The sequence below is a fragment of the Lepisma saccharinum genome, chromosome 3 (genome assembly GCF_977018435.1).
Source record: "Lepisma saccharinum chromosome 3, izLepSacc3.1, whole genome shotgun sequence".
Lineage (NCBI taxonomy): Eukaryota > Metazoa > Arthropoda > Insecta > Zygentoma > Lepismatidae > Lepisma > Lepisma saccharinum.
In genome coordinates, this window is record NC_139231.1 from 56,425,193 (window position 1) to 56,441,160 (window position 15,968).

Consider the following 15,968-nt stretch of genomic DNA (forward strand, 5'->3'; position numbering starts at 1 on the left):
AAAACAAATTTGTTGCAGGTTTTCCAAGCAATTTTAAAATAAATGTAGAGATCATTCTGCAGTGTCTTAACATGTTATTAAACAAGTTTTAAGTGCTAAACTGCATTTCCTTTTCCAGGTTACGGGGAACTCTGACAAGAGCCACCAAAACAACTTCTGACCTCACTACAATTTCCACAATCTCTCTGCCAAGATTTTAGGTCCATTTCACACACAGTGGGATTGCAGGGAGATGGAACTGGTGCTAATAAGTCTGTAGATGAATGGGAAAGTGGAATATGAAGCTGTGACATGGAATAAAAAAGGTCAGAGTTGGATCCCTGGTTAAGCCGCACATTTCCCTAAATTTTCAATGAGTTATTAAAATATGGAACTTTCATCCAAAAATTGCATGAGAACAACTACTATGCAATAAAAACCTGAGAATTTAAAATTTAGAAAAATGTTCAATTTCAAAATGAAAATTATTAATTACAAATTGTATTGTTTTGAATTTTCAGTTATTATAATTAGCAATTATATTTTGTAACTGACATTAGATTTCATTTTATTTTTAACTCTTTCAAAAGATGTACCTGTGGTCAATCAAAATCTTGACCAGATTAAAGAATCAAAAGATATTAATAATATTATTTGTTAAGATGACTGAGGTTCATCAATTTACTGTGATTATGAAATCACCCTGTGACAATTTAGGATTTCTTCTAAAATAAAATGTCAGATTGAATCCACATTTGTTTTTAATTAATCCTAGATTACTTATATTTCAAAATATACTAATTTCTTTCTAATGTAATGGAAAGATACTGTCCATACCATTGAACAGAGCAAGAAATAAATGTTACATCTTTTAACTTTGCACGTTAATCAAATGAATCAAGATTATTCAACATGGTTTAATAAATAATTAAAACTAAAATAAAATAACATTTGTATGCAAAATATTATGGAAAAGTCAAATGTGTTTTCATTTTCCAATCCTCGCAAGCAAAATAATAACAAATAATAAAATGTTCTTACTTTGAACATTTTTACAAAATGCCCTGACCTTTCATGATTTCTAAATCAGTGGGAACTATTTCTGTACAATCAAAGCAAACTACGTATTCCAAGAAAAAAACAACTTACATGCTTTCGTGGTCAACCTTCTTCATCTCCTCCTCCTCCCCATTGATATCTCCATTCTCCCTGCCCTCTGCCTCTGGACGTTCTTCCATGGCCGTCACCTTAGCCAGCAGTGAATCATTTCCCTCCTTCAAGCGCAACAGCGTCAGCTCCAACTCTGTGTTCCTCGTCCGGAACTTGGAAAGTTCAGTCTGTAGCTCCTTCACGTGCCGCTCCATGTCCCCTCTCACTCGGTGGGAGTCCTGCAAGAGAAGCCCAGTGAGTGTCTCCACATTAATTTTGCATAATTTTGACATGGTACAAGTTTTGAGAGAATACAAATGCAGTGAAATATTTATCATGGTTGATTGATTGATTGATTTCGTGTTTTAAGTTCACTTTATGCACAGTAAGGATAATCGGGACTGGACCTACAGTTTAAAGTGGAATCTGAACCACTATGTGACTTCCCAGGTATCGAACCTGGGACCCGTTGATTACAAGGCGACGACGCTACCACTGCGCCATCGGGGAGGCCCAATATTTATCTTAGCACTCATGCATTGTGCAAAGGCAAATTCCATTACTTTTCCAGGATCTTTCAAATAACTTTCCAGAAACCACTCCATAATGTTGTAACATACTAATAAATAAGTGATGTATTTTCAACCTTGCATGTTAATCAAATGAATCAAGTCTATTAAACAATGTTGAAAATAAATTACGAAAAATAAAATAAAATACTATTTCTATACAAAATATTCTCCAAAACAGAAACCAGTTTGGAGGACAAGTGATTTTCTTTTTCAATTTCCATCGTAGGAAAAAGAAACAATTTCCTTGATTTTCCCAGTATTTGAATGTTTTTATAAAATTCCATAAGTTGATTTGCCTGACTCTTCCAGATCATTCTCTGATGCCATAGCATCCTAACAACCAAGTTTTTAAGTATTAAACTGTGCAAAAGAGTTAAAAAATGAATAAAATAAAAATATTTTCATGTAGAATATTTCCCTACAGATCCACTCTGGGAACTACTAGGCATAATTGATGTCATGAGTGTTTCAAAGGCAACACAACCCATTGCAGTATTAACTAACAGACAATTGCATACAGGTAAAAAACAGAGAAATCAGAAAAAAAGACATAACAAGTGATTTCTTGGTACAGAAATGGTATGGTATATCAGAGACCCAGGTTTGAGTCTTGGTCGAGCCTGCATCTTTTGCTTAATTTCCATGCAAAAAAAAGTTCAATTTATTATCATTCATAAATACCGCCTAGTACAAAAAAAATTTACTGATTTTTCTAGATTTTATTGGATTTCCATATCATTGGGAAGCCTGAACTGCAGTCACCTGGTCACATACATTAAGGAGGTAAATTAACCAATTAGGTTATTCCTTGAACATTTTAAAATTTTATGTTGAACACATCAGTTACTTTATTATTATTATTATTATTATTATTTTTGTGTCAGTAAATTTTATATCAGTACCGTACCAGTGTTTGAAAAAAATTAATAATTGTCCATCATTAATTTATGTATAAATAACATTCCTTCTGTGAAGAAATTTATTTTTTCTACTTTCTAAAAATCTCCCGAAAAAGTAGCGCAACTTATACAAAACTACTTCACACATACATTATAAGTTCACAAAGTCGGAATTATTGATTTGATTTGAAAATCTCGATGACAAGGATGAGTGATGAAATTGATGAAGAGACACTAACAAAGAACCTGGGAGCCCTGGCATCGTAGCATGTGGTGCTAATTCCACCATGGAGGTTGACTAATCAGAATCAGATTTACCAATTTGCCTTTTAAACCAACTTACCTCAAGCTGCCTTGTCAGATCTTTCACCTTCTCAGAGGCATCCTTAAAGATTGCAACTTGGGACTCCAGGTTCCTAATTTGCTTATCTGCTTCACTCAGACGAGATGCTTGCGATTCCAGGTGCAGTATCTGCTTCTCACAGTGCGATATTTTCCCTCTCAACAAGTCGTTATCCTCGTCCCTTGCTAGTTTCGCCTCTGATATCTTCCGAAGCTCAGAGCTAAGTGAAGCATTGATGCTCTCCTGCTCCTGCAGTTGGCTGTGCAGCTGGTTTATCTGGACTTTACGTGATTCTTCCTCCTGCAAGAATTAAAGAGTACATGTCCATATGGTTGAACAGTGTCATATACAAAGATTAACTTTAGGGCTGAGCCAATACTGATGTTGATGTATCGGTGTAGGCTTAGTATTGGTATCAGAAATATCGGTACAAATTTATTTACTGATACTGGGCGATATTTCTACATCGTTTTGGTCTTCACAGGTCAGCAAGAATGCCATGTCTAATTATCCTGGAAATTACGAAAAATTCAGTTTCTTTTTCTAATAATAATAAGAAGAAGAAGAATTGATTGATTGATTGATTTAGTTTATTTTACTTCGCATTTTGTGCCTCTTGGCTAATTTGCAAAGATGGGGATGAGTGATGAAATGATGAAATTGATGAATGGACATTCACAAATAAACAAGCTCGAGCGGGATTCGAACCCGGGACCCTTGGTGTGGTGCAGCGTGGTGTGCTAACCACTTGGCCACAGGGTCCGGCAATAATAATAATATTAATAATAATAAAAAACTGGGGGCGGTGATTTTGTGATTGCATAACATGTAATTTAATATTCTCATGTAATTCTTGAATATTTTAAAGCAAAACTCTTGGTAAATTGATGCTTATAATTGGAATTCTTATGAACTAATATTAATCAATATTTGGAGCAACTTTTAAGGATTACAATTTTCAAGTATCAGTATTGGCATGGGTATCGGTTCAAAGTGGTATTGGCTGAGTCCTAGATAATTTAAAACTAAACTGACTTGAGTTGCATGATGCAACAGAGAAAATTAACTGCGTGATATATTTTCGCCTTTGTCATGTGGAATTTTTAGTTTGATTTCACTTGATTTCTAAAAAAAAAATTCATTTTTTCTCTGAAAAGCAAGATTTTGTGTTTATCATAATACACCATTACATTTTGATTAGGCAAAATCTTATTTGGATTCAATGTTATTAATATTCGTTGCACATGAAGGTAATCAAACTGACGACTGCACAACACAGAAAAATTAAACTCTATATAGAGAAATCATATACTAGGACTTTAGCAAAATAGCTTCATACTGTAACATTGTACTCTCTCCTAAAAAGTGTGATTTGTCTGGTTATCTCAATATAAATGTAATACCGTATTTACTCATGTATAATGCACACTTTTCCCAAAATATTTGTCCCATAAACTTTGGTGTGTATTATGCACGGAATAATTCGGACAGCCAACATGAAACCGTACAGGGTCATTCCATGATTTTGTGGCACTTGCATTCATTTTTCATATTTACGGAACCCTATCATGTTATATATCGTTGCAAAGCTTAAATTCTGCAGTTTCAGAATATGGCAACAGTATTCCATTCACGATGGTGATACTAATGTGCAATGTGGTTGAAATAAGCTCATCACAAAATGAAGGATCGTTCTGATTTGTATGGTACTTTGGATGAAAGTTAAGTAAAAACAAAATAATCAGTGCCGTACGCAAGGGGGACTTACAGGGTTTACCCCCTCCCCTTGAGCTTTTGAAATATTATGAAAAATGCTGTGAAGAAAATTAAAAATGGCCAATTTATCAGTCAAAGATTTGTGACAATACTACTACTACTACTAATAATAATAATAATAATAATTTGAATTGTTAATCCCATGCAGCATGAAGAAAAGCACGTCATTCCAAACACACACACCTTTCAGAGTGAATGCTTTGAAAATAAACACGAATTCTTGATAATAAAATATGAGGGCACATTTGATTTAAAAGAGAAAAAAAGTTGTCTTGTATCTCAGATGCATTAATGTTCAATGTATATGTATTTTTTGGGTGTGTGTGTGTGTGAACTATGAGCATTAACTAAAAGTTCTTGGTTCGTTGTAAGCAGGTAATGTATAGCTAGGCGGGGATAAGAATGCACAGCCACCAGTCCACCTTCCCATTGTTTACACTGGCATGTTTAAATTCCTGAATTCAAATGGCAATAGCATTAACTACTGTAAAATGTTTTCTTGGTAAGAACAGCGAGACATTCTAGATGTGAATTATCAGGGACATTTATGCGGGGACAAGAGCTGAAAAATTCCAACCAATTCTGGGAATCGAACCCTGATCTCCGGCGTGGTTGTCAGACACCCTAGCGAGCAGACCACCGCAGCTCCTTGGATGAGTTCCATACTTTGATTATTTCAATTTATTTTAATATATTTTCTTGTTTATATGGATTTTCTTCAAACTTAAACTGTTTCACCTTGTTGACTAGATAATTATTTCGTATCAAAGAAACAAAAAAATGCTTCTAGAATTTGTAAAAATCGAATGACTAGAAAGTAGTTTCGTTCTATTCCTTTCATAAATACTATATTTATGTGCATCTCTACTACTTGATAGCAGTAGTGGTATTAGTAGTATTATTAGTAGTAATTCAACTAATTAATGAATTATAAGTATCATTAATTAATTATGATTATTATTATTTAATTAAAGTATAATAAAACAAAGGTAATGTGAATTTGGAGAAAGCTTTAGGAATAACCCTCCCCTTGACAAAATCCTGCGTACCGTATTTACTCATGTAGTATGATTATTCCTTTATATTTCAATTTATTGATGAGGTAGATAATATTTACTTAGTATATTTAAAGTATGCTTAACTTCCAATCAAAAAGAATATAATAAAATAAAGTAAATAATATAATTATAAGTACCTCATTAATTAGCACACTTTTTTTCCAAAACTTTTGCTCCCAAAAACTGTGGTGTGTATTATGCACAGAATAATTCGGACTGCCAAAAAGGAACTGTACAGGGTCATTCCATGATTTTGAGACACTTACATCGATTTTTCATGTTTACAGAACCATATCATGTTATATATCGTTGTAAAGCTTAAATCCTGCAGTTTCTGAATATGGCAACAGTATTCGATTCAAGATAACGGCACTAATGTGAAAGGCGGTTGAAATAAGTTCATCAGAAAATGAAGGAACGTTCTGATTTCCATGGTGCTTTGGATGAAAGAAAACATAAGGAAAAAGAAAACAATAATTTAAATGCATTACTGGCCAAATAATAATATATACAGGGAGGTTATTTCAGTTGTTTACCGCCAGCGTGTCGGCCGGTCAGCGTCCCCTTCATGCAACAGGTCCCAGCAAATTGTGTTAGAGGAAGTCCGTAACAGAAACCACTTGTTTTGTAATGTTTCCACTTTTCACAATTACAGTTACAATTACAATTGAAATAAGCATGTACCTTGCCGCAAGGATGCTGGAAAAAGTGTCCTCCCAAATACAAATATTTCTGGCACCTTATTTCTGACATCTAATCTTAGATTAGACATTGCTACTTTATCCTCAGTTGTCGCGAGAGCGCCGGCAGCTTATCGGGGAGTTGTCAGCCGCGAGAGGGCGCTTCCTACTGCAACTGTCGGCAGTGATGCCAACCGTAGGGACATGTACCTAAGCATAGGGGTTTTTCACTATATTTCGCCCACATTGGGACGTAGGGACAAATTTGCCAAATGAGGGAAAACGTAGGGACTTTTTCAATCTTGGAAAATAACATTTTATTGTGCAAAGGTGCAAAGCTTACTCGCCAGTCAGTTGCACTTTCTTCGTTCTCGGTTTGGAATGAATAGATTAGTTTATCTGGATACTTTAGCGAGGAGGAGAAAAAAGAACTAACTAACAAATCTCCATCAGAATTTTGGAACATGTCGCTTACCAAGAACTTTCAAGGCAAGTTCTTTTTTTAAAACATTTCCACTCTCGCGAAAATAGTGCTAACATTGCCACATTCTAACATGGAAACGTAAAGAATATTTTCAATGTTAAGTGATACAAAAACAAAAAAGAGAAATAGAATCGGACCTGAATTGTTAAAGACTGCAGGAAGTACAGCATCACCAACCAACATCTATCTCTTCACAGTAGCAGCATGTATGACTTCAAATAAAATAATCAACAGTAAATGACTCAACATTATTCATTAGGGGTGTGCGGATCCAGAAAAGTCAGGACCGGGATCAGGAAAAAAATTTCCGATTCCGGGAAATGACTTCCCGACTTTTCGGGATCCCGAGCAGTCGAGAAATACCGAATGGTCACTTTAAAAAGTCATTAATTCTCGACGTTTTCTGCATTGTAAGTTTCTGGAACTTATCGGAAATTTTAAGTTTTTATTCTACAAATGCAAAAACAAAAACTTAAAGTGAAAATGACGTGTAGAATTCGAGATTTCCAGGGCTTCGGAAATTTCCCGTCCCGAAAATTTCCTGATTTGGTCGGGAAATTGCAAATTTTTCCCATCCCAAATTTCGGGATTTAAAAAATTCCCATCCGGACCCAAAAAATTCTGTCCCGCACATCCCTATTATTCATTAAGGCAAGAATTTACAATACCGGACCATTCTGTAATTCTATGCTAGGTCTTATACTCATGAAATAATTAGTCGTGATGATTTATCTCAAGTTAACATGTTGGGGGTGATGTGAAAAAATTGTTCATTAACGTGTAGAAGTTGTAAAATAAGCTTTTCAATTCTTGCAATGATTCTCCGTATACAAGTATGGTAGCCATATTTGTGGATATGAACAATTGACGTTCGCAATTAGTTACGCTGTCTACAGCATTGCCACACTGTTGATTTCATACTTGGAGAACATGGATCGTGTAAGAATGGTGGAAGAGAACTGTAAAAAAGTTGTTAATGTTGTACAGATTGTTAGGTGGAGTGTGCAGGAGGATGGCCGTGGGCTAATTAATATACTTATGGATTTCGGTATATTGCCCAAAGAAGGTGCTTACATGTGACAGCGACAGTCACGATGTAGAAGAACATGTGGAGTGTGGACTGATTTGATTACAGGTAAGTTTGGAAACAGTGCATCGATCGTAAAATTGCAGGATACGAAAATGGCATCTTCGATGATGAACGTTTGCCGTTAAAGTGCTACGAAAATAAGATTTTTTTATCGGTTCGTAATCACAATTAGCTCAAAACCATTCACGGATAGCCCACTGACCATTCTCGGTAAGGTTAGGTTAAGTTAGGTTAGGCAAGGCAAACATACTTAAAATTTGGGGTCGAAAAACCATGCCCCACAAACCATTGACGGATAACCCCACGAACCATTCAGGTAAGGTTAGGTTAGGATAGGCAAACATAGTAAAAATTTTAGGTCATAGTAATATCAGGAATATATATTTCGTTTTTTAGGTATTAGAAACACAAAATCTTCCGGTAAATAATGAGCAATCGTGCCGATTGCACGCCACTCAATTTAACTTATTTTGCAATTTCTACACGTGACCCACAAATTTTAACTTCAAATTCGTGATTAGGAGGCCTCAATTAGTGAGTATGCGAAATATTACAAAAATCTGGGATGGGTCCTGTATTGTAAATTCGTTCCTTCATTAATTGTGGAAGCACCGAGCAGAAAGATTTGGTAAGTAAATGTGTATATTTTATCTTCTGTTTTGCATGCGCATGAGGTGATGTTTTTTTAGTCGCTTTACTTGGCGTAGGGACATTTGGTCAGTTGTAGGGACATTGCCGAAAAATGGTTAGCAACACTGTCGGCTACCAGACATACTGAGTGTATCGTACCCTCATGTTCACTTCTGATTGCGTTTATCATTACGCGTGTTTTTTATACTGTGTTATTGCTAGTGCTTTATTGTGTGTTAATTGTTATTCATTCATTAGTTATGTCGCTAAATAAATATAGTCTTGAACAAAGAGTTTTTATGTACGATAATTACGTGAAAACTAATTCTTGCACAAAAGTGGTCAGGCAATTACGAGAAACAGGATCTCTTGAACCTAAGAAACGTGTTGTATTGCTGTTGAAGGAGGTCATTTTCAACATCTTTTATAAGACAGGAGGTTAGTGATCATCATTATTATTACTTTTAAATATAATTTTACGCTTTCGGTTTGCCTTATGCGCCGGGATGCTGTCTTCCCTTTCTGTCAACTGAGGATAAAGTAGCGACGTCTAATCTAAGATTAGATGTCAGAAATAAGGTGCCAGAAATATTTATATTTGGGAGGACACCTTTTCCAGCATCCTTGCAACAAGGTACGTGCTTATTTCAATTCTAATTGTAACAGTAATTGTGAAAAAGTGGAAACATTACAAAACAAGCGGTTTCTGTTACGGACTTCCTCTAACGCAATTTACCGGGACCTGTTGCATGAAGGGGGCGCCGACCGGCTGACACGCTGGCGGTAAACGACTGAAATAACCTCCCTGTATATATGGAGTGTGCAAATTCCTTAATGGAAGAAATCTTGTGCAGCTAACTGCTAGTTTGAAGGTCCTGAATATGCCTCGCATAAATGTTACATTAGTCACGAAAAAGTATATATTTTGAAGTTCTTTTAGAAAAAGTAAAGAAGGAATGAACAAAACCACATATAAAAGTTCGAAGACCAATTCACACAATTTTTCACTTTGTAATGTAATGTTCTGCGACACCAAGAAAAGCAGTGCAACTCTGGCAGAATTCGAGCATACACCTTCCGTCACATGGGATGCATATCAGCAGTATTTTTCGGGCGAGAAATAATAGAAAATATCTTCCTGGGCACTGCAAATCCATAACGTAATTTTGATCTCACTTTCTAGTATTACAGGATAAATAAGGTGGTTAAAGAGTGAGAGCTTTGGGATGTTAAACACAGTGGAGGGAGAAGGGGGAGGCACCATGGGTTGGAGACTTATTGTTTACACAAGAGGATATTCTTCTCTTGGTCTACATAGCAACAGGTGACTCATTGAATAGGTATGATGTTACATATTCACTCTTGATCAGCATAGCAACAGCTTTACGACCTACAACTAAGGAAGCCATTATTTGAAACTGGATTGTACTGTACATTATATACGAGATATAATTTTTTGTAACTTTTACCCATCCAGAACCAGGCTGCGCATTATACATGCACGCACACTATACACGCTTAAATACGGTAATATTATATATACAGAGTGTGTAAATGCCTTAATGGAAGAAATCTTGTGCTGCTAACTGCTAGTTTGGGTCCTGATAGTTTAACCTTTAGGAGCCTGATCGTCTCGATCGAGATGCTCTCATGTTACCCTCTGGAGCCAGTTCGTCTCGATCGAGACGCTCTGTCAATGTCGTAGTTTTTACGTTCTAACTTCGCTATTTTTGGCTAGAATTCTTTTTTCATCCTGTTGTTAGCACATGTATTTAACAGAAATGATTGTTGCACGTTTTCTCTTTTCATGAAAATAGCTGGAAAAAGGCAACTTCTATTTTGCATCTTTTCTCAAGGGAAAAATTTTGCCGACATAGGAAGGTCAACTTTGTTGTTCTAAAGCAATGCGTTTCCCTCACCCCTGGAAACTGCATTGGAAGGAAGTTTGTATATCGGTACCAGAGGTCAAAAGGAATGTTTTCCGAGCGGGAGCAAGCGGGGATTGGGAGTTGGGGGAGGGGGAAGAGGGGTTGTTGAAACTGCATCATAATAATGTAAAAAAAATTGGGGGATTCCCCTTCCCCCCTCCATATATACGCCGCATGAGCATAAATTTTATATCGTCTGAATCTGCGATTCATTCCACGTACAATAGTATATCATTCATCTCTCTAGGGCAATTAGCCTCTGAGCTACAGTCATTTCAAGGTACTGCTGCATTTTGAAGCTTGAATCAGTGGCGTGCTGACCATCCCTTTTGGGGAACAACTCACGTTACATTGGTCATACGATAATAATGCAAATATTTTTGTGTTCCTTACATGTTAGCGATCATTTCCATGTGCATGTCGACACTGTCATGTACTTTTTTCTTGGGGGAGGGGGAAACCCCCATTTTTTCATAAATTTTGGAATTTTGAGTGTTCTCCCCCTCCCCCCACCACATATATGCTGAATTTTCATAAATTTTATATAGTCTGAATCTCTGGTTCATTCCGCGTACAACGGTATATCACTCATCTCTCTAGGGCAATTAGCCTCCGATCTACACTCATTTAATTGAAACTCTGCATTTTGCTCAAATTCGGCTCGGGCATCAAGGGGGTTACATGTGAAAATGGCCTTGGGCTCAAAAAGATTAATGTCTCTCGTAAAAATGTTATGTTAATCACAGTAAAAGTATATATTTTGAAGTTTTTATAGAAAAAAATAAAAGAAGGAATGAGCAAAACCATGTATAAAAGTTTAAAGGCCATTTCCCACGATTTTTCACTTTGTAATGTAATGTTCTGTGACACCAAGAAAAACAGTGCTGTTCTGGCGGAATTCAAGCATGCACCTCCCATCACATGGGATGCATATCAGTGGTATTTGTTGGGCAAGAAATAATAGTAAATAATTTTCTGAGCACTGCAAATTCATAAGGTAATTTTGATCTCGCTTTCTACTATAAGTAAGGTGGTTAAAGAGTGAAAGCTTTGAATGATAAACACAGTAGAGGGAGGGAGGTAGCATGGATTGGTGACTTATTGATTGATTGATTTGTTGTTTTAAGTCCACTTTATGCACAGTAACGCTAATCAGGACTGGACCTACAGTTTAAAGTGGGATCCGAACCACTTCTGCCTCCACCGGGTATCGAACCCGGGACCCCTTGATTACAAGGCGACGACGCAACCACTGCGCCATCGGGGAGACCTGGTGACTTATTGTTTACACAAGAGGATATTCCTCTCTAGGTCCAGAGAGCAATAGCTTTACGACCTATAAATAAGAAAGCCATTTCTTGAATCTGTATTGTACTGCGCATTATGTACGAAACATAATTGGTTGTCACTTTTCCCCATCAAAAACCAGGGTTCGCATTATACACGCGTAAATACGGTAGTATAGATTAGGGGTGGATAATACATCAAGCGGTGTCAAAATAACACAAAGGAGTTTCCACTCATTTTGCCAAACCAAATTCCCTGACTTTCCAGGTTTTCTAGATGTGTTCAAATAATTTCTAGAATGTTTCGTGATGCCTTTAAATACTAATGTTCAGTGAAATATTGATTTTATGTCTTTTGAGACACCAAGCTGAAAACACTTATAAAGTGCAGGAAAACGTCAAATCTGGACAGATTTTAATATACTACTTTATTGGGATAATGAGGATTGAATTACAATGTAGAAAAGCATAAAATCTTGGGAATGTTTAATCTGAGTTCTGGTGTATAAATTAAGTCTTTATCTTCACATGCTAATCAAATTAATGAAGTCATTCCAATATTGTGCAAAATAAGTTAGATAAAATAAAATATAAACATATTTTAACACACAATTAGTACAATCAAGAAGCTTGTTGGAGAGAAATATGTGTTTTCCATATCTACTCCCAGGAAGCAAAAAAAGAAAAAGAAAACATCCAATTTCTCTGGCTTTTTCAGATGTGTGAAGTTTTCCATGTCCTTTTCATCCTTATTTAATTGATCATTTCAGGTTTTATAGAATTTCCAGGTCAGGGGGTAAACCTGATTAAGAATGATTACTAGAGGCATGCATATTAATTTTTCATGCTTCCTACCCTGTTTTGTCACGAAATTAATTACAAAATTTGCAATAGACTCTTAAACACCAAAATTAGAGTTTATTTACCAGCGAGACACTTTCTGAAGTTTGAATTATCCTGCAGGTTATGAAATTCCCGAAAATTGCTTAACTCTGCTGTAAATATTTCAGAAGCAAAAATGGACCCCTTTATACAGGAATAAACTTAATACACTAATACTCTGGTAACTACAATGTGCTATTGGAAGGGATACGATTATTTTGTGTAATAAGTGCAGTTTTGAAATCAAATTTGGGATTACATTCACAATTTTAAAACCAAAATGTCACTTTATATACTGCTCTTGATCCGAATTTTCACAATAACAATAAAATTTAATTTTATTTACCACCTTTGAACCCAAAATTAACTCTGCTTTGTGCCAAAATTTTGCTTTTTCGATTTACCAAAGATAGTGCCTCAATGTAATCATTTCAATTGTATATGTTTTTGTAATTTTGCTTCTTCGATTTACCCAAGATATGTAACTCAATGTAAACATCAACAATGTAAATGACAAGGGTCTGTAATAATTACCTCACGGTGCTGTTCACTCAGATGAGCGACATGCAGCTCCAGCTGCTGCCGCTGGGTGTGGACTTCCTGCTGCAGGGCTGCCTGGGCTTGGCTCTTCTCCTCCTGGAGCTTCCGGACAAGCAAGTGCTCTTCGTTCAGCTTTGTCTGCATCTGAAATGCAACCACTACCATTAACATCACTCTCTCAGTCATTGGCCTGACATTATCTATCACTCATGAATTTAATCAATGTTTCATTCACATTAGCGGGTGGATGAAGAAGAAAATTTAACAATACTTAAAACATGTTTGACTATGAATGGGGTTGAATAATTGGTACTCCTACTGGTATTGACTCATATAAGCAGAACGATTAGAGCTGAACTGATACCACTTTGAACCAAATACTATACCAATACTCTTGCACTACAGTAGTAGTACACTAGGTTAACATTATTACATTGAAGGTACCATGTATAGATATTGTTGCAAAATTTCTTTTTTGTTTTTTTTTACCATGGACTAAATAGAGGAGCACAGGATCAGATGTAAGTTTTTAAAAATTCATTATGGGAGAAAATTTTAGGTTCTTTTATATTTCTTTTTCTTTTTGGAATTTCAAAAAAATAATAAAGTAATATTTGCTCACAGAGTGATCTTTTGTGGTGTATAAGTTTACAGAGCCTGTTGTTTGATCAAAAGACTACTTAGGAATAGTTGGCAACTCACCTTTTTAGCTATTACATATTAGTAACAATTTTCAACTACCATGACAGTAGATGCATAGTAGTGCTACATTGGATTTTTCCTATTTACTTTACTGTGGGGCTGCAGCAGCTCTCCGAAATTAAGTACATTTTCTTCTTCTTCTTCTAATTGTGTCTGTAATGAGACTGAATGCCAACGTCGTACCTCCTGGCCTACACACAGCTGGTAGTTAACAGTGAATTAAATCATGAAAAACACGAAATAAAGTTGGACTGAACAGAAACCTGGCACCAAAGGCTTACCTGCTGAGCTTGAGCTTGCAGATTCTGCTTGTCGGCAACATTTGTGTCGATGGTGTGCTGCAGGCGAGCGTGTAGGGCCTGGATCTCCTGCTGCTTGGCCACCAGGGACTCTTCCATCTGCCTGCATGTGTGTGTGAGGCGAGAGCGCTCTGTGTTGTATTCTGACCGCAACTCCTTCAGCCTTGCCTGCATGGCCTGCGAGGCCTCCTGCTCCTCTGCCAGAGCCTTCTCCTTCTCCTGCAGCTGCTTCTTCAGCTTCACCACCGGGTCCTGGCGGCCCTGCAAATCACAGACAAAAATAATTATCAAGAACACGGTGGCTGCTCAAAGATATAAAGAAAAGTCAAGTACAATCCAGGTTATCACAGCAAAATATCTGAAAATTCAAGACTAAAAATAATAATTCTTACAATAAAATTTTAGGTTGGGATTCTATCGGTATCAGCTGATATAAGCATATCTGTCGATCAATAAAATTTCTGATAATTTTTACCAATACATTATTTCTGTTATTAGCATGTAACTTTGTGTGCAAATCCTGTCATTTTGTTACTATTTTTATGAATACAAATGCATAATACATATGTCTTGGTTTTGTAAAGTAAATACCTAAATATGATTTTTTATTACCTCACAAATTGAACCCATTCCAGTCATCTTGTTAAAAACAGTAATTCACAAAGTTGATGAACCAATCAGGTTATTCAAGGAATGTTTGCAATTTTGTAATTTTTATATCAGATTAATAGAATACCAAATATGAGAATGGGCAAACAAATTCATATTGGTCCATTCCTGATAAAATTTAATTAGTATTAATATTTTCAAGTAAAATATTAATGAATAGTTCCTTGCACATCTTGTAAAGTAGTTGAAAAATTTATAAACATGAACAAATTGCACTGACGAATGTCTCAGGAAGTTAAATAAATTGTTATTTGTGTTGATTTGTTCATTGTATCTTGCACTATGCATTCTAATTAACTTTCACGGATTATGTCTGTAGAATGGGCACCATTCTTCTTGAAGAAATTTGGCAAACTATAAAATTCGAAATGGATGAAACTTCAGGGTGTAAAGAATGCTTTGAGGAATCAATACAACGTAAGGGAGCATGACAACAAGCTTACATTTCTTTCATGAAAACCAATCACTTGACTTTCCTGTGTGTGTTAGATACAATAATTTAAATGATCTTTGTCATAATTTTATTATTTCGAATAATGCCATTCCTGCCTCTTTAAATTATAAAGGTTTTCCGAAATATATTTGCAAGTAAGGGATATTGACAACATAAGAATTCACAAAAACAGCATCTAACACCACATGCTGAGCAGAACATGTTCATCTTATTTGTCAGAGAACAGGAACACAAAAGCAAACACAGTGCACATAAAAAAAAGTTCCAATGTTTCGCCAGCTGTATCAAGGATAAAATGGGGTTAAAAACAGGTGAGAGTAGACTGGAAAAAAGAGTATACTTGTATAAGGATTGGTGGGTGTTGTGTTTTGTTTTATGGCATAAACACTGCTGCCTCTTTTTGATATTTTCAACTTCCTAAGTAAAAATAAAAACACCAACTGTGATAAATAAATGTACATCAGAAACTATAAATTTCATAGATTTGAATTACTAGGTGGCAAATTATTTTTTCACTTCAGTGAAGATACTTCATGCACAATTCTGAA

General features: G+C 35.8%; 1 protein-coding gene across 7 annotated transcripts in view; it reads right to left on the reverse strand.

The window, feature by feature from the left end:
* Nucleotides 1-15,968, reverse strand: part of alt (SMC superfamily domain-containing protein aluminum tubes) — a 233,372-nt gene that overhangs the window by 49,978 nt on the left and 167,426 nt on the right. For all 7 annotated transcript variants that reach the window (XM_083118594.1, XM_083118597.1, XM_083118600.1 and 4 more), the window contains exons 6-9: nt 14,280-14,558; nt 13,291-13,440; nt 2,943-3,242; nt 1,129-1,367 (exon numbers count right to left, since the gene is read on the reverse strand). In XM_083118594.1, the coding sequence (XP_082974720.1) occupies nt 1,129-1,367; nt 2,943-3,242; nt 13,291-13,440; nt 14,280-14,558 (968 nt within the window). The remainder of the gene's footprint in view (nt 1-1,128; nt 1,368-2,942; nt 3,243-13,290; nt 13,441-14,279; nt 14,559-15,968) is intronic.